Below are 20180 nucleotides of genomic sequence, written 5' to 3'. Positions count from 1 at the left end.
ATAAAAATAGGTACCACTTTCTCAAACATATCATAAAAAAGTTCAAACTTTTGACAAAATCCATGCTTCTCTATAATTATAACATCTTGATGAAATTCTGTTATTGTTTGTATTGTATAATATTATAATACACATTGGTATAAGGTAACGTAGCCTATTAGAAGGATGGCTGAATCCCAAATCGTTACCAACTCCCTATATAAGTGCACTAATAAGGCATAAAAGAATGGTTTTATACAGCAAAGTAAAGTGCAATTAAAATAGGATGCAACTTGGGCTTCAGTCTAATTAAATCATATATAACTAGACATAACAATAAATATCTAAGCACTGCGCAAAGTGCACTAAATGTTTTATAAAAAGAGATTTGAGATTGAGCCCGATAGCTGTGCTTTAGCCTGAATAGTTCTAGAACTTTTACCCACAATTCCTAGCGTGTTCAAAATGGACGAACTGACGGTAGAGGTTCGCGGCTCCAATGGAGCTTATTATAAGGTAAAATATGTTTTAATGTTTATTTATTAACACATCGTGATGACAGGTTATATTCAAAGACATATAAGACGCCAAATTTGCTACAAATTAAGGCTAAGACATTTTAAAAATGCGTTACATTTTGGGATCGGCTTTTATAGTTACTATAGTTAGCATTCGGATTGCGTTATGTTATCCAACCCGTTTTCGGACAAATCCCACCTACTCCATTTGGATTGGCTCATATCTTATTTTCGGCGGTGTCAACCAATCACAATGCAGGATAGGGAATAACATTAGCCAATCCTAACGTAGAAATTGAGAGTTGTCGGATTACGGGCGGGTTCTTTCGACGCTAGTTATACGCTAACTGTGATAAATAGCTAATTGTGATCATTTTTCATGTGATCGATTCACTGAATTCATTAATCAGTTATAGATCCTTGATAACCGGACCTGTGATAAATGCAGCCTGGGATTTTTTGAGTTAATTTAATGAATTAAAATCATCAAATTTCAGTTTATCCGGCATACTTGTTTTGTACGTCTTTAGCTAAATGGAGTTTTTAAAGCAGTCCACATTTTCACTTTCGTTTCTTTCGCAGTAAATAACTTTCGCTTTCCTAGTATTGGTATACCTTTTTATGCAAAGCATTTAAAACACTTTTGGCTGTATTTTCATGTAGCTAAACAACAATGATCATGACAACAAACAGTACAACAAAGTTCATTTATATTATAAATAAATCTTTCACAACTGATTTACTTCATTCTGCTTTTCTGCGAACTGTTACACCTTGAGATTACATTGCTTACACTACTCGTGACATATACTCTGACAAGAAGTAGTAGAATAAGTTGTAGCTCAGTGGTTAACGTGTTGGAGTCTTGATCAGAAGGTTATGAGATTGAATCCCAGGTCTACTAAGCTGCAACTGCTGGGCTCCTGAGCAAGGCTCTTACCACTCAGTTGTATAAAATGAGATAAATTACAAGTCCCTCTGGATAAGGGTGTCAAATGCCAGAAATGTAATGCTTTATGACACCAGTCAGTGATATCTTTTCACACAGTGATATCATAGCTGTCTGTCCTGTAGCACTGTGCAGTGTCCGAAAGCACTATTTGCCATTTTCTACAGATATGAACTCACAGATAGTTGTGATTGGCTGCTGTCACTGTATTTGACGGGGAAAAGATAGTAAGAGCTAGCATTTTGGGAGTTAACCTTGCAACGTCCAGACAAGCATTTTTCTGTAAAGCCACTCAGACTTGTGTGTTTTTAAAATGGTTGATTATATTTAGAGTCGGTTATCAAACCAAGAAATTTCAGTACACCACTATAAACCTGCTGTACACTGCACACTGTTGTTTCACTTCTCTCACTGGGTCTGTAACAGCTCAGTGCCGATGAGACAGGCCTGGTCAGAAAATCTGTTCCTGAGCTTCATGCAGAAGTTATGACACACACGCGTGTTTTTGGCCCAAGCGTCAGCTGTTAGTTTTTTTGGATCATGAACTATCATTGGAAGATATGAGTGGATAAATTCAGAGGCCAGGTCTATTTTTAATTTGCTGTTAGAGAGACGATAACTCTCGCTTAGCTGAGAACATGAGAGAAAGCTTATTCTCAGAGGCTTGGATGCTGTTGATCCCTTAATAATAAACTCACACTGAGTCTTTATGATATTAGAGCTTTTGGGCACCAGAGCCATGCTTTAGTGTCTTGGTATCAATGTCTTTATTTCACTTTTGCTGTAAATAAAATAAGAGGAAATTTATCTTTAATTTGCTGTCATATAAGAGGAGTAAACCACTTTGGGATTACTCATCAGATGGGTGGGTGAAATGATGAAAAAATCACAACAGAATACTGGAAGACATTTCTGTGATGCATGACAGGTATCACAGTATTCAGGTTTACTAAGAAAAGTCCAGCAGATCAGCTGTGTTGTGTGGAAAAGTTTTGTGGAAAAGATTATAAAGATGTAATAATATTTATATGTCCAATCTGTTTGTAGTTCTTAAAAGGATAGATATCACAGTTAGTTCAGACAATTGTACTATCGTGTTATTGCTATAGTGGGATTATATTGTCCAGTTCTACTTCATCACACCCTGCTCTCACTTCAGTGCTAAAGCCAATCCAACATGGATGTACACACACACACACACACACACACACACACACACACACACACACACACACACACACAGAACAGCACTAATGTGGACCTGGACTATTCCTTAACACATTTTTCATTCACATCAAATATACACATCAAACATGTCACTGATGTACAGCTCATACTAGTACTGAAATAGATGTTAAGTGTTTCTTCTCTGCACTGTGTTGTCCTGCACTGTATTGCCCTTCTCTGTATTGTCCAGAACTGTATTGCCCTTCGCTGTATTGTCCTGATATGTGTCATCCTGCCGTGTATTGTCCTATGCTGTGTTGTCCTGCACTGTATTGCCTTTCGCTGTATTGTCCTGCACTGGTGTGAGATTTTTGTCCTCTGTGCATCATGTGTCTTGTCCTGTGATGTTTATATAGCTGCAGAATCTCACAAGATCTCTACACTGTAGATCTATGTGCATGTGACAGCTAACAAACTTTGACATTTGACCATGTTTCAGGGCTTCGTCAAAGATGTTCATGAGGACTCGCTCTCTGTCTCATTTGAAAACAAGTAAGTGCATTTTCTCATTCTGACTCATTTTGATTCAGTACCTATTTAAAAAGAAATAAAGTGTAATTATTAATACTTTTTTATTTTGTTTAATAAGTTGGCAGCCGGAGAGACAGGTCCCGTTCAATGATGTGCGCTTGCCTCCTCCTGCTGACGTGAAGAAGGAGATCGGCGAGGGAGACGAGGTGGAGGTGAGTGCCTGTGAGATGACACATTTCTAGAAAAACTTATTTCTGGATGGATCGAGTCAGCTTTCGATTGTGTTCATCAGATCTACTCGAGGGCGAATGAGCAGGAACCGTGTGGCTGGTGGCTCGCCAAAGTGAGCATGATGAAGGGAGACGTGAGTATACAGCGCTGTCCTGTGCATGTCTATTTACACTGTCTGTTTCTGCTACATCTTCTGCAGCGTTGCTTTAACTTTCCCTAACCCTTCACCCTCGCAGTTCTACGTGATCGAGTACGCTGCCTGTGATGCCACATACAACGAGATCGTCACGTTCGAGCGTCTACGGCCGGTGAACCTCAACAAAGCCGTGACAAGAAACACCTTCTATAAGTGCACTGTTCCTGTTCCTGATGATCTGAAGGCTGCGTGAGTGAATTTGCTTTTTGCTTTTCTTCTCTTTCCCTCCACCTCTTTCTTCTCTCCGCTTCTTAATGATGTTAAAGTGAGAGATGTGGGAAATGCATTACATCCCAAAGCTAGAGCTTGCAGCTCTCCTTTCTGAATTTTTTTCCCCAGTCATAACCTTACAAAATCACATTTCACTTGAAAATCTCTTTAGTCCCTTGTACTGTTCTGTTCCTGGTAATTCATTTATTCTCAAATTAGCCAACTTTTCTTTTGAAATATTTCTTTTTATCACCTTTTATTCCTCCAAATCTCCTTTTATCCTTTACTTCTCCATGATTTCTCACTATAGATCAAGGGAAACTTTAAATTAAAATTGTATTGCCTTAACCTCATGAAATGTTCATTTTTATCACCGTTTATGGCTCAGTATCCTTCTTTCCTTTCCAAAACCACCCTTTTTCATCCTTGTTTAGCTCTCTGAAATCTCTGAAACCCCAAAAGCTCATTTTACCTTCCAGAATACCCTTTTCAACTCATTTACTCAAAAATCTCAATTATTTTCCCTTTCACCTCATAAAAACCTTTTTATCCCCCTTTCCTTTCCAAAACCACACCTTTGCTTCTAAACTATTGCTGTGTAACTTTTATTTACTTAAGTAGTTCCAAAAGTAAAAATCATCATTTACTTCCCTAAATTGTCATTTTATCCTCTTTATGCACTTTTGAACTTGTCTGTTTCCCCACATTTCTCAGTTTACTCTCCAGAAACACACTTCTTAGTTCAATTACTTCCCTAAATCTCAGTTTTATTCTGTTTACCACATGAAATGTTTTCTGTACCATGACTTGTACATCATCTCCTTTTCTGTCTTTTTTCCCCAGCTGTGAGAACGAGCTCGCGCATAAGGACTTTAAGAAGGCTGTAGGAGCGAGCAGGATTGTTTACAAACCTGAAACCTGTGATCTGCTTGTCCTGGTGAGTGCTGAACACGTTCACACCTTCATTTCCACCTCACAGAGAAAGAAAATACCCCGTATATTATTTACAACATTTCACAATCATACACTCAGAACAAATAAGCACTTGTATGTAGCGATAACTATATATTAGATAAGCTTTTTATTATCTAAACATAATTTTAGGTTCTACTTTATTCTGAATGTTTTTTTCAACAAATATTTGAGATTAAATATTTACAAAAATATTTACTTTTTAAAAAAAATATACACTTTAAACAAAGCAGTCTTATCTGCCGTGAAGATATTTAGAAATGTTATAATATTATTATGATATATGATAAACTTAATCCTTGTATTAAAAAAAAAAAAAGATTTGTATTAAAAATGCTTAAATGATTATGCATTACTATGTATTATTATTCTTCATTTGCACTATTTAATTTGTATCCTCCTGCAAAATGTCTGTTTTGTTTCCCTTTTACTTCATCAGTGCTCTCCAAAACCATAATTTTCATTCTGAACATACACTATTCACCCATGTTTAGTTCTCCAAAATCTCCTTGTACCTTGTAAAACCATACCTTTATTTTTTTATCTGTTCCAAAAAAATCTAATTTCTCTCAAAATTCTTTAAAAACCTCCAAAGTTTTAAAAAAAGACATGTTTACCCTTTGAGGCAGCTTCCATGTATGTTATTATAAGATTAAATGTGCAGATGTTTATTGATTTGATGTGTGTGTGTGTGTGTGTGTTTCTGGTGTTTTCCAGTCTGTAAACGAGGTGACGGTGAAGAGAGTTTCTCTCCTGAGCGACATGCACTTGAGGAGCATCCGCACTAAACTCATGCTCGTGTACAGGAACGAAGAAGCCACAAAGCACTTAGAGGTAACAATAACATGTCTTCTAAAGCTTAACATGAATCCACGAGAGATGGACGGGGCAAGAAAACAATAAAGACGTTGAACACAGCACTACAGCGTTGATGAATAGCCTTAAAAATGTAATTTCTCTTACAAATCTAAATTAAATATGATGCAGCAGGTTACTATGGAAACACGTGAGCGTTAATAAGGATGAGATGAAGTATTAGCGCTGGTTTGTGATCTTTCTCAGAGCACAAAGCAGCTAGCGTCAGCGTTCCAGGAGGAGTTCACGGTGCGAGAGGATCTCGTGGGTCTCGCTATCGGCAGCCACGGCACAAACATCCAACAGGCCCGGAAAATTCCTGGAGTGACCGCCATCGAGCTGGACGAGGAGAGCGGCACGTTTAGGATTTACGGAGAGGTACTGATCAGTCACAGCAGCATTGATCATCAATCATCTGCAGTGTAATGATGGATTTATTCATTTCTTGTTCATAAATTCGCTCCAGACAGCCGAAGCCGTCCAGAAAGCAAGGAGCTACCTGGAGTTCCTGGAAGAATCGGTTCAAATTCCCAGAAATCTAGTTGGTATGTATGATTTTTTTTTTTCTTACAAATATTTTAAACTTTCTTTGCATTTTTTTCTTAGCTTTTTTCTTACTGTGTTCTTTCCATCGCAGGCAAGGTGATTGGTAAAAATGGCAAAGTCATTCAGGAGATTGTGGATAAATCTGGTGTGGTAAGAGTACGGATTGAAGGAGACAACGACAACAACCTTCCCAGGCAAGAGGTGAGATCTCACTCACAAGAACATTTCATTTCTCTGTCTTTTACTATGCTTAGTACTATTTCTTCTCACAACATGGTATTTCATTATTATTTGAAAGAATAAAACAACCAAACCAATCATTTTAGGGAATGGTTCCTTTCACGTTTGTTGGCACAAAGGAGAACATTGGAAATGTTCAAGTCCTTCTGGAATACCACATCGCTTACCTGAACGTGAGTACTGCACATGCACTAACAAAACGGAGATGATGTACACTTTATTCTTTTGTTTTTTGTTAATTGAATTGACTAATTATGTAATTAGTGATCAACGGTCCATGTGAAGTTACTAAGTAAGTATAATAAAATCTCAGAGTTCTGTGTTGACTGTTTAAACAAATAACAATTTGATTTTTTTGAACTTTTGATTTTCTGTGTTGTATGATGATTGTGGTTAATGATTGTGTGTGTGACTTTGTGTGTGTGTGTGTGTGTGTGTGTGTGTGTAGGAGGTAGAGCAGTTGAGGTTGGAGCGGCTGCAGATTGATGAGCAGCTACGTCAGATCGGTTTGGGTTTCCGCCCCGTTCCGGCACGTTCTGCTGAGAAAGACAAAGAGAAGAGCCACGGGATGAATGATGGCACCTCCGCAGTCTCGTTGCACTCGGGGCGCTCCTACACGGGCAGGGGACGTGCACGCAGGACCGTTAACCACAACTCAGCATACGGTAACACACTTTACACACTCGCCTGGCTACAGCTGTCAGATTCTTACCTGCTGGATTGACTGACCTCTTCCTTTATGCAGTTTTTAGTTTAAAAAATTAATTGTTAAAAATACATAAAAACAAGTGCTGAAAAAAAAATACATGACCCCCTGACTGTATTCTGTGTTCATAGGAACGAACTCTGAGCACTCGTACACCTCGGAGACAGATTCTGAGCGTAGAGATGAGCTAAGTGAATTCTCTGTAAGAGAAGACGAGGATGAGCGCAGTGTCCAGGCCAGAGACAGCAGAAAGAGAGCGGCAGCGGTCAGAGGTCACGGTGGCTCAGGAGTCAGGGGTCGCGGGGCTGGAAGATCAGGGAGCACCATGAGCTCAGGTATTTTGGTGAAAAAAATTCTGTTGTTCTACACCATCCCATGTTTAATAGTTGACACACGATGACACAAAACAGCTTCACAGAAATGCTATTGTAGATCTGACTGGTGAGAGGAGATTTCAGATGATTTCGAAAGTGTTGCTTCACTACAGGTCTAAATGAAAAGCGAACAGTTCATGGCGGCCATTTTGGAGTGTAAGATACACTATATTGCCAAAAGTATTCGCTCACCCATCCAAATAATCAGAATCAGGTGTTCCAGTCACTTCCATGGCCACAGGTGTATAAAATCAAGCACCTAGGCATGCAGACTGTTTTTACAAACATTTGTGAAAGAATGGGTCGCTCTCAGGAGCTCAGTGAATTCCAGCGTGGAACTGTGATAGGATGCCACCTGTGCAACAAATCCAGTCGTGAAATTTCCTCGCTCCTAAATATTCCACAGTCAACTGTCAGCTGTATTATAAGAACGTGGAAGTGTTTGGGAACGACAGCAACTCAGCCACGAAGTGGTAGGCCACGTAAACTGACGGAGCGGGGTCAGCGGATGCTGAGGCGCATAGTGCGAAGGGGTCGCCAACTTTCTGCAGAGTCAATCGCTACAGACCTCCAAACTTCATGTGGCCTTCAGATTAGCTCAAGAACAGTGCGCAGAGAGCTTCATGGAATGGGTTTCCATGGCCGAGCAGCTGCATCCAAGCCATACATCACCAAGTGCAATGCAAAGCGTAGGATGCAGTGGTGTAAAGCACGCCGCCACTGGACTCTAGATCAGTGGAGACGCGTTCTCTGGAGTGACGAATCACGCTTCTCCATCTGGCAATCTGATAGACGAGTCTGGGTTAGCCGGTTGCCAGGAGAACGGTACTTGTCTGACTGCATTGTGCCAAGTGTAAAGTTTGGTGGAGGGGGGATTATGGTGTGGGGTTGTTTTTCAGGAGCTGGGCTTGGCCCCTTAGCTCCAGTGAAAGGAACTCTGAATGCTTCAGCATACCAAGACATTTTGGACAATTCCATGCTCCCAACTTTGTGGGAACAGTTTGGAGCTGGCCCCTTCCTGTTCCAACATGACTGTGCACCCGTGCACAAAGCAAGGTCCATAAAGACATGGATGACAGAGTCTGGTGTGGATGAACTTGACTGGCCTGCACAGAGTCCTGACCTCAACCCAATAGAACACCTTTGGGATGAATTAGAGCGGAGACTGAGAGCCAGGCCTTCTCGTCCAACATCAGTGTGTGACCTCACAAATGCGCTTCTGGAAGAATGGTCAAAAATTCCCATAAACACACTCCTAAACCTTGTGGACAGCCTTCCCAGAAGAGTTGAAGCTGTTATAGCTGCAAAGGGTGGACCGACGTCATATTGAACCCTATGGATTAGGAATGGGATGTCACTTAAGGTCATATGCGAGTCAAGGCAGGTGAGCGAATACTTTTGGCAATATAGTGTATGTAATCTTCCATAGTCATTGGGTAACGAGGTACAGGAGAACATTTCTGTTTCATTTGAAATGCTTGTGCTTGATTTAAGATCTGTTGCTTATCAACATCCGTATCCTCAATCCGAGTATGATATAAGAGGCAGTGATCTTCATTTATGATTCCCATGTGCACTTTTAAACACCAGAAATACAATAACTACAGTAATTACTTTAAACCATGCATTGTTGTCTTCCTTTTCCCAGTTTTCCAGGCAAATTAAAACCTTTCACCCAACACTTTTACCTTTTTCTCCATGTAAGCTTATGCATGTGTACAACAGCCACGAGTGTTAGAAAGGCACTATATAAATGTAACACGTTATTATTATTTATTAACCGCTAGAGCTAGCAGAGTGTTTCATTAGATGAAAAACTGCAACTCAGTGACAATTTTAACTCAGGGAATTTTCTAAACATGAACTAGCCGTCTTCTGTAGCTGATCCTCAGTTATTTGAAGAGAAATTAGGGAAGACCTTCTAATTTACACTTTCTGTCTGATCAGGGCAGGTCTGTTTCATGGCTTATTCAAAAAAAAAAAAGTTCCACAAGATGGATTGGCTGATGGAGTCTTCCTCCATAGCTGAAATCAAGCTGAAATATGCAAGTGATCCCTTTTGAGCGGTAGTGTGTTTATATAAACTTACGGACAACAAACATAGAACATAGAACAATGACCCTCAAAGACAGGTACAAAAGGATCCCTTTATAGGGCACAACATTAGGACTAATGGGGAACACGGCAGGAATGAGAACAATAGGAAATGCGTGGCACAAAATACACACGATAAAGCAGGCTACACAGAATCACCTGCCAACACCCCTGAGAATTCAGCATTTATTCTCTACATTTATTTTTCCTGACAGTTCTGAAGGATCCAGACCGGAACCCGTACAGTATTTTGGACACCTCTGAGTCGGATCAGATTGCTGATGCAGAAGCGAGCGAGTGTGAACCGAGTTCTCGGAGCCGACGCTCGCGCCGCCGCCGTCCTAAATCCGACGACAACACATCACTCAGCGAGAACGGCCTCGGCAAGTAGAAATGCGCACATGGCTTTTCATCTTCACACAACTCCTTTATTTTACACAACACCTTATTTTACTCCACTTCTAAGTAGTTACATGACTTAAGGAAGTGCTTTATGTTTTTGAGGGGGCAGGGAGTGAGTCAGAACAGGTTATTTCGGCTGTAGAATTTAATTGTAAACTTTAGTAACCTTCGGCTCAAAGCCAAACGCACTGGAGTGTTTACTCCTGAGGTTGAGTAACACTGTGATTTCACTCTGCTGTAGATGAGCCTGAACGTAGGCCTCTGCGGCAAAATCGCAGCCGTCGCCGCCGCTTTCGGCCTCCAGAGGAGAGACAGCCAGGTAGTGCAGTAGAGCATGACCTCAAGTGTGCTTGGAGTGAGCCCTAACCAGTGTGTAGTGAAGGAGTTTAGTGATTGAAGAGTTAGCTGGAAAGCTTGAGTGTTTTTCAAATTTGGATTCCCAACTAATGCTTAATCTACTAATAAGTAATAATAAGTGTCATTTATTCCTCTTATACAACAGCAATTTACAAATGATTACAATTTGTATTTGTTAAAGAACAAAACATCACACTTTTTAAAAAAAAAATGTATTGTTACTTTAAATGCTGTGGAGCATCCACAAAACAAGTCAGTTCCTGTCATTTCTTTGGTTTTCTTGCTGAAGTTAATAAGAAAAAAATATAAAATGCAGCTTGTCGTGTTGCAACAAAAGAAGATGTCGGAAAACTTTACAGCTTTATCTCTGTCAAGAGCAGACACTGGAGACTCCTTCCATAAATGTTAAACAAGTACACCGATCAGGCATAACATTATGAACACTGAGAGGTGAAGTGAATAACAGTGATTATCTCCTCATCATGGCACCTGTTAGTGGGTGGGATATATTAGGCAGCAAGTGAACATTTTGTCCTCAAAGTTGATGTGTTAGAAGCAGGAAAAATGGGCAAGCGTAAGGATTTGAGAGAGTTTGACAAGGGCTAAATTGTTATAGCTAGACGACAGGATCAGAGTGTCTCCATAAGCTCTTATGGGATGTTCCTGGTCTGCAGTGGTCAGAATCTATTAAAAGTATCCCTTAAGTCCTGTAAGTCGGAACTTTCAGGACTTAAAGGATCTGCTGCTAACATCTTGGTGCCAGATACCACAGCACACCTTCAGGGATCTAGTGGAGTCCATGAGCAGTTTTGGCAGCAAAAACAGGGACCGACACAATATTACGCAGATGGTCATAATGTAATGCCTGATTGGTGTATATCCATACAGAAATCTTAATCATATCAATGATTATAAAATTTTATGTGTTATAGAAAATTAACCAACATCTTTAAATCATCAACACTGTGGTATTTCTGTATTTTTCAGTACTAATGTTAATTAGGCATGTTAATTCCTAGGCAATGCTAATTCCTTGTCCAGCATGTATCATTTTTTGGCACATCAGGGTTTTCCTAACTACCAAACCTTCTCTTCTCTGTATGTTACAGCATGGAACATGCCGGAAAATAAAACAGTTACATAAAATAGCACTAACAAAACTAGAGTTTTAATGTGATGTTTTTCTTTGCAGTCACTGTGGCTGATTACATATCACGTGCTGAATCTCACAGCAGGCAGAGAACACCACGAGACCTGAAGAAGAATAAAAAAGATTTGGTAGGTTAGAATTCCTCCTGTTTATAATATAATACTAAATATCATTAAACCTTTTACCATCGGAGAGAATTTCTCCATTGTCAGGAAACAAAAAGGTCCTCAGCTGTTTTTTGAGTTTTGAACTAAAAATAGCTTACACTAAATTCTGGATTGTGATTGGTCAGAAGGTTGATATGTTAATATTCAAGAATAGCAGCTAAGACAAATCACAGCTTTATACTAATGTACTTAATAAGTTATCGTTTCTATAGCAACAGCTCATTCACAGAGACTTACAATATTAAAAAACTCATGCAATTGTTGACCAGGTGAAGTTTTTGAGTAGGAAGATGTCTGTTTTATTTCTAGAAGGAGTATAAAGCTTCGTCACACTATCACATCACTGATTATTTTAGTCTAACTGATATTTCTTCTCTTCACATTTTTTTCCCCCCGAAACGATTAGTTTGCATTAAAGTATTCTTATTTAGTTCAATTCATTTCTCTCCACTCTCAGGGTCAGGTGGACGTGATATCTGAGCACGGCGTCTCCGAACAACTGGCTAACGGCCCCGAAGCTGATACTGATGAGCAGAAAAAGGCACCACATGCTTCCACGGAAACGACCCCAGGCAAGAAAACCGATGTGGCCAAGCCAACCGTCGTTAACGGACTCTCCCAGACGTCCTGATCTGTTCCGTTATTCTTTCTCCAAACAGTCGTAACCTTTACATTTTTACAATAGTGCTTGTACGAGCTCGCCAAAGATAGACACACACACACACACACACACACACGAACACAAACAAAAACACACACATGGACTTCCAGATTCTTCTCTCTGCTGCACTTTTCTGTTCCTTCAATGTGGATCAGGTACGAAGGGAGAACAATAAATAAATAAAAGGAGCCCTAAAGTGCGATGCATTATTAGCTTTTTTCTGTCCATTTATCTTGAACATGAAGGCTGAACTTGTATCTCTGTAATGTTTTCTATGAACGTTGTTGCTTCAGACCTGCCAACCTTTATGAAGCTCTGTATGAGTTAACCTGCAATGATTGACAGTTTTTTGATCCTGTTGATATTTTAACTAACTAAACCCTAGAAGCCCTGTCCCTAGCAGCACCTCACATTAGTAATCGTTTGCCTCGAATCGATTTCCCTTTTGACGTGTCCTCACGATAAATGAAGGACGTTTTTAGTTTATTAACATGAAGTTAATTCTTTCAGTGTGTGTTTCGACTTAGCTTATATCTGTTAACTAGATTCATTTGGGATACTGTAGATCGTTTGCTTGTCAATAGTTAAAAACAGCACTTTTTTTTACCAAAAGAGAACAAAACAGTTCTACAAGGAAGAGTTAAATCGAACAAATAAATTGAAAAGAATTAGAAAGTGATTCAAAATGTTTTCTCTTGCGCCGTCAGCACTAATGCGTTTGAACAGAGCAACCTATTCCATAGCCATTGAAGCTGGAGTGTGTGTGTGTGTGTGTGTGTGTGTATATACAGGGTCCCATGTTTTCTTACAGTAATCATCAGGTGCTGGGGGTAAAGCTGCTACTTGTCAGTTTTAGTTATGAAGTAGACACTAGAAAAGTTTATATCCTTTTTTAATTGATTGCTGTACATAACATCTTTTTCCTACAAAATAATTCGTTCATGTAAACTTTTCTAGTGTTTAAATAAAACAGGAGAGTGTTTAGAACCTGTCTTCCCCCCAAGCTGCTGGTGGATAAATCCTGTTACATACACAGTTTCTAGTCAAACCTAACAATATGTGAAAGGATGATAGTTCAATAATATGCTGTGCTTTTACTGCGTTTATTCCTCTTCAGGGCTGGCAGGTACTCAACTTCTGGCAAGTTCTCTGTGATCTCAGTGTTCCTGATTATCAGGCGAGTTTTTCAAAAGTATTCACGTCTTTTTACGTCCTTTTTTTTATTTTTATTTTTTGACCGACAAACCTCAGAAATGTTGTCATTTTGAGATGACGATAATGGGACAGAAGAAAGTATAATGCATGACCTTTCTGGGCTTCATTACAGACAACATGAAATGAAAAACGTACACAATCAGATGTTGTGCCTTCAGAGAGTAGCGTCACTGGCTGGCTGTAGGCCAAAATAAAACCAGAGAGGAGAATTAGCTGCTTTTTCTTTTAAATATGCAACCACTTTGTATTAGGCATGTGCCGATATATCGTGATATAACATCCAGTACTGAGGTAACAAATTTAGAAATAGGATGCCTACGCAGGGTGGACTGTCTAATTTAGAAGACAAGCACAGATCTCATCTAAGACCTAGGATTCTGTACAATTCTTAAAGAAATGTCTTAATTTTGTTCAATAGAAAAGACAGAACTGATGCTAACTGATAATTTTGTGAATATAAATAGAAAATGAGGCAGTTCTCGTGAAAGGAAAGCGTCATGTCGGCACATGCCTGTTTCATACAGTGATTTAGGAAATGCAGTCTAGGAAAATAAAAAAAGGATCTTTTTGCACTGAATTGTAATTTCTGTCCCTTTAGAAAAAGGTTAGCCTAGAAAACTGGTCTGTTGCTTTTATCGGAAAACACTCCACGTGACTCGGAAAGCCGGTCTGACTTCAGCGAAAAGAGCCTCGCTTTGGTTTATTTATTAAAATGTACAGTATTTAAATGAGAAACGCAGAAGGAATTTTTCTTCTAACACTAAATCGGCCACATGAACATTGCACGCAGGAGATAAATTGGACTACTGAGAGATCAACTTCCAGATTTTCTGTTCTGTAAACTGTCAGTCTTTTTTTTAAATTATCATACTGGTTGTTTCATGTGCAATATGTTTTGTATGCACTTAGTTCTTAAATAAAACTCTGATCTTCCAAATAATCTTGTCCTTTTTTTTTTATCCTGAAACTGATGGGCAAACAAGCCACACCTCCTTCACTGAAACAAATACGGACGTCTCCATTTCTGTCTACCTCAAAAGTCCCTCATTAAAACTGGTGTGTAAACTAACCATACCTCTTTAGAAACTGTGTGAATGAACTAGACCTCTTTCACTAACTCTGATAGGGGTATAAGCCACACCTCTCTCACTAAAACGTATAGGTCCAGAGGTTATGCCACCTTCATTAAACTGACTGGTGTATAGGCCATGTCTCTTTTGTTAAAACTACAGTATAAGCTCATGTCTTTCACACCTCCATTGAAATGGACATGTTTATAAGCCACACCTCCTGCATTAAAAGTGTCAGGTTCATTCCCTCAAACTGACAGGCTATGGTTCATGCCTCCACTGAAACTTACTGGTTTGTAGGCCACACCTCCTTCACTGAAACTGATAGGAGCATAAGCCACACCTGATCAGTCCATAAGCTAAACCTAGCACATTGTGTGTGTGTGTGTGTGTGTGTGTGTGTGTGTGTTTGTGCATGATGTGTTCAGTCATCATGGTCACTGACTCGGATTATAACAGACTCGTTCAAGAGCTTGACTTTAAAATGAAAATAAGACACATGACTCCTGTGATACAATCAATCAGTTTAATGAAAGAGTCACTCACTGAGTGTGTATTAAACTATTTCTTGGCTTGTCCATCCAGTAAATCTTTCGCTTCATTTATTTTTGCTGCGATGTATGGAGATCCACCTGCCAGACACACAAGACACGATAGAGTTTAGTCTGAAACTCATTTATATACTTTGTGTGTGTGTGTGTTTACCACTGCAAACACTGACAGGAAAAGAACAGGGAAGTCACTTGTAAATAAAGCTGAAAATCTGTACAACCAGGACTAAGCTGTCAGATGGAAGAATATGTTGCTGTGGGGGGTAACAAACCATAAAATAAGTATCATTTTTATTACTACATCACTTCAGTGATGGAGTTTTTGGAACATTTCCCCTTACATATATATCTTATCCTCATAACTTTATTGGTCCTGTTTGAATGTGAATTTAAAGTTTTTAGTATTTAAAAAGATTTATTAACACTGTTCGGCTTTTCTTAACTTAATGCAGAGAAACATGACACACACACACACACAATCAGACAGCTCACCTCGGTCAGGATGATTTAAGACCATTAGCTTCCTGTGTGTCTCTCTGATCTTATTTTTGTTGGCGGTGGGACTGGTGGAGAAATAAACAAGAAAGTAATGTCACACAACTCATCTTACTTTCTCACATCACAGTGTAATAATCCTCCACAATGCAATCATAACACAGTGCTGCTGAGTTCTGGATTCTGACTGGTCAGATGATAACCAGTGTAGTTTTGGCTTCAATTCTTTGGCATGCATGGATGCATTCATTTATTCATTCATTTCATGCATTCATTCATTCATTCATTCATACAGAGTTGTATGGCAAATGCTCACAAAAAATGTGTTACTGTTGATAATTGTTGATACTGGTGACGTTTTATATATATTTAACATTTATTTTGTGCCAGTGTTTTGTCAGAAGTCAGATGCAGTCCGGTGTAAAGCTGTAAAACTGTTTCTGCAGGACAGAGGAGTTTACACTTTGTGGTTTCTCTGTTACACAACAGCGTTTTATTTGTCTAATTAACTTTTAAAGAGACAGAAAGAAAGAGGCTGATGAAGAAACAACTGTTTACAGCTGCTACAACTTTATTAACATTAAACGTAACTGCAAATGGATAAAAACAACTTTTTTTCAAGAATTAAAATTGAATGAATTAAGAATCAATTGTTCTAGCTGGCATATTGCTGTAATATAAGAGGAATAACACATTTAGGGGATGTGCTGTTCTACAACTACAATCATGTCAGTGTGGTCACTTAGTGGTTTATTCCTTACAGCCTGTATAAGTGATGATCAGTACCTGACTCCTAGGATGAGAGATGCTTCTCTCTTTGTCATCTTGGGTTCGAATCCTCCTCTGTAGTAACCGCTTCCAAACGTCTGTCAGAGAAAAACATCACACTCATTCTTTTGTTTGGATACACAAATGTGTGTAATGGTATATAATGTGTGTATGTGTGTGTAATGTATAGAAAGTTGCTTACAGATTTAGGAAAAGACTGGAGAGCTTGCTTCACCTGGGGTTCCATCTGTTTCACGGCCTGCATGGCGTACCGACCTGTTCGAGGAACAAGTTTAGCTTTATTTTTCACAAAGAAAAAGCAGGGGTGATATTTAGGGAAAATATATACATTGTGCCGTATTTTTTTTGTTTTTTAGAACAAAATGTAACCAGATTTCATAGACCACCTCTCTATACTCAGTAATCATTTTGGTTACATAGTCAATCAATTATATACACATAGTCCAAATAAATACAATAAAATCATTACTAATAACATTATTTACAACATTTATATATATTAATTCTCTGCTTAGTTTGAATGTTCATTATAACTTGACTATAAATATAACAGTGATATTGGACAGTGATATTCTAACAACACTCAATTAATGTGTGTAGTGTGTGTGTTACACTCTTCATCTTTATCCTTCACTCTTTATCACAGTGTGTGAACAGAGGAAAATCACATTGTCCTTTAAAGTTGTGTGTTTAATTTCATTCGAAGTTTCATCAGTTCCAAAATCCTGCAAACCTGCAAATCCTGCTGCAGCGAGGGTGAGACCCACAGCCACCATGGTGCTGGCCTAAAAATTACACACACACACAAACAAACAAACAAACAAACACACACACCATAAGGCTTAAACAAAGGCTATTTGCATAATATCACACAAAAGATACAAAAATCTGTATCACTGCTCTGAAAAGCCTGTAAAATCCCATTTTTTCTAATATCAGCAAGAGTTTTTTTCAAATGAAGAAACTGACAGTATACAATACCAAGATGTGTACAATGTATTGGGGACAAAATATATGATGATGTAATATTCACACTGTGGTAACTCACAGTACACACTCGGGTTTCATTCAAGACCAGCTACAAGTGTGCAAAAGATAGATATGAAGCTCACAACTATATACACTGATCAGCCATAACAATCACCACCTGCCTAATATTGTTTTGGTCCCCCTTTTGCTGTTAAAACAACCCTGACCCATCAAGGCATGGATTCCACTACATCCCTGAAGGTGTGCTGTGGTATCTGGCACCAAGATGTTAGCAGCAGATCCTTTAAGTCCTGTAATTTGCGAGATGGGGCCTCCAGGGATCGGACTTGTTTGTCCAGCACATCCCACAGATGCTTGAGTAGATTGAGATCTGGGGAATTTGGAGGCCAAGTCAACACCTCAAACTTCTTGTTGTGCTCATCAAACCATTCATGAACCATTTTTACTTTGTGGCACGGTGCATTTATCCTGCTGAAAGAGGCCACAGCCATCAGGGAATACGGACCATGAAAGGGTGTACATGGTCTGCAACATTGCTGGTAGGTGCTACATGTAGTAACATCCACATCAAAGGCACAACTCACGGTTTTCCCATTGCCTCCACCAGCTTGCATCCTGGTACCATGTGTTCCCATGTAAGTGATGCACATGCACCCGGCCATCCAAGTGACATAAAAGAAAACGTGATTCATCAGACCAGGCCACCTTCTTCCATTGCTCCGTGCTCCAGTTGTGATGCTCACGTGACCATTGTTAGTGCTTTCGGCGGTGCACAGGGATCAGCATGGGCACCCTGACAGGTCTGCGGCTATGCAGCCCCAAACACAACAAATTGTGATGCACTGTGTATTCTGACAGCCTTCTATCAGAACCAGCATTAACTTCTTCAGCAATTTGAACAACAGTAGCTCGTCTGTTTGATCGGACCACACAGGCCAGCCTTCGCTACCCATGTGCATCAACAAGCCTTGACCGGCCATGACCCTGTCGCCGGTTCACCACTGTTCCTTCCTTGGACCACTTTTGATAGATACTGACCTTCAGACCGGGAACACCCCACAAGAGCTGCAGTGTTGGAGATGATCAGATCCAGTCGTCACAATTTGCCATCACAATGTGGCCCCTGTCAAACTCAAATCCTTACGCTTGCCCATTTTTTATGGCTGATTGTGTGATGATATGCCTGTTGTTCACTAGAGAGTTGACTCTCTGAACACCCTGAGCTTAATTTTTTTTTTAAATAACAGTTTAATTAGTTTTCATTTTTTAAATGCTTAGTTTAATGTAATAGCCCAAAGTCATTTTTAAAGGCAATAATTAACATTTTAGGTTCAGCATTTATATTGGTAAAAACCTTCTGAACTAAGTTAAAAACTTTACCTATAAACCCTTATACTACACAAACATCTGCATTCTTAATGCCCTTAATTATTATACAGGCATATAATATATCATCACACACTAGGGCTGAATGATATGACGATATGATATCCATATGCAAGTCACAATAAATGTGATATTATACAATATTAAGTAGACGATATCGGTGTCATACCGCCATATCGCTCAGAATGAGTTAAAAATCAGGGGAAACATTTTATGGACCCAGGTGAGTCCAGTTGCTGCCCATCATATACCTCTACACTTAATTTGTGATTTTTTCTCCTCTGATATATTTATTTTATCCTATTAAACTGTTTAATAAAATGTAACGAGGTAGGAGGAAATAAAGGACACACAGCTCGGCTAATAAACTTTAGCTGTGTTAGCTCCATCTCTTTGACCTTTTCTGAATGATCATATTACAGAAACCCGAAATTTAATACATATGTCGATATGACGTAATTCAATATTTAGTTCGATTAAAGGTAATGTCTTAGCTACTCTTAGCTCTTTTGCTAATCAGATATTTTTTATAGACAGTAATTAATAATCAGATATACAAGCATTAATTCAAATTGAAAATAATTCATACCATTGTTCCCCTAATAATGTCCTTTTAGTCCTCACGTCTTTAAGCATAACATTAATAACCTATTTTCACACACAATGTCAGAAACTCATGTTCATGTTTTGGAAGAGGGACTTCGAATCTGCCAAAAAACGGGACGTGATGTCGCAATGTACATATCGTCGCAAAATCAAAGACGGTAACGCAAGCTACGGCGACGCGACAATAGTTTCGCCATATTGGAAAGGGCAATATTTAATCGTTACCCAATGCTAGTCTATGTACAGATGCGCGCCTTAAATTATATAGTCGATTTTAACTCGATTCTCATAAAATGTTTTTTTTTTTTAACAAACGTAAATACATATATACTGTATTTCTCCATACCACAGGTAATATAACTGTAAATATAAACATTGTTAATATTTTTTACTCAGTCTAATTTCTGGAAGGACAACAAAATGTGCTATGCAGGCTAAAAGATCATAGAACAAAACCTGCCTATCTGAATACTGCTATTACTGCTACTACTACTTTTACTACTACTACTACTACTTTTACTACTACTACTACTACTTTTACTACTACTACTACTTTTACTACTACTACTTTTACTACTACTACTACTACTACTACTACTACTACTACTACTTTTACTACTCACTCACTCACTTTACCACCACCACTACCACTCACTCACTCACCACCACTCACCACCACCACTACTCACCACCACTTTGCACTCACTACCACCACTCTCACCACCACCACCACCACCACTCTTTACTACTCACCACCACCACTCACCACTTTA

General features: G+C 39.0%; 2 protein-coding genes across 3 annotated transcripts; one reads left to right on the top strand and one right to left on the bottom strand.

Annotated features, from left to right (window-relative positions):
* The first annotated feature begins 411 nt into the window (after nt 1-411).
* On the top strand, nt 412-14470 carry fxr1 (FMR1 autosomal homolog 1). Of its 2 annotated transcripts, XM_058401060.1 has the most exons (17): nt 412-495; nt 3113-3165; nt 3263-3356; nt 3437-3508; nt 3612-3760; nt 4625-4718; nt 5471-5587; nt 5816-5986; nt 6075-6153; nt 6246-6355; nt 6481-6567; nt 6843-7059; nt 7232-7435; nt 9784-9951; nt 10212-10289; nt 11520-11605; nt 12102-14470. In XM_058401060.1, exons 1-17 carry the CDS (start codon nt 445-447, stop codon nt 12273-12275), a joined length of 2004 nt encoding a protein of 667 aa, XP_058257043.1. In that variant the 5' UTR covers nt 412-444; the 3' UTR covers nt 12276-14470. The 2 variants fall into 2 exon arrangements, with proteins under 2 accessions (XP_058257043.1, XP_058257042.1); XM_058401059.1 differs by lacking the exon at nt 10212-10289 and having other exon boundaries at nt 12102-14468.
* Nucleotides 10428-19546, bottom strand: dnajc19 (DnaJ (Hsp40) homolog, subfamily C, member 19). Its single transcript, XM_058401061.1, has 7 exons — nt 19391-19546; nt 17159-17210; nt 16607-16680; nt 16423-16502; nt 15634-15704; nt 15137-15222; nt 10428-11581 (listed from the first exon to the last, which is right to left on the bottom strand). Exons 1-6 carry the CDS (start codon nt 19391-19393, stop codon nt 15152-15154), a joined length of 351 nt encoding a protein of 116 aa, XP_058257044.1. The 5' UTR covers nt 19394-19546; the 3' UTR covers nt 10428-11581; nt 15137-15151.
* Between the last annotated feature and the right edge of the window lie 634 nt (nt 19547-20180).

Source organism: Hemibagrus wyckioides, linkage group LG10 (genome assembly GCF_019097595.1).
Source record: "Hemibagrus wyckioides isolate EC202008001 linkage group LG10, SWU_Hwy_1.0, whole genome shotgun sequence".
Classification (NCBI taxonomy): domain Eukaryota; kingdom Metazoa; phylum Chordata; class Actinopteri; order Siluriformes; family Bagridae; genus Hemibagrus; species Hemibagrus wyckioides.
This window is presented reverse-complemented; position numbering and strand designations above follow the sequence as displayed.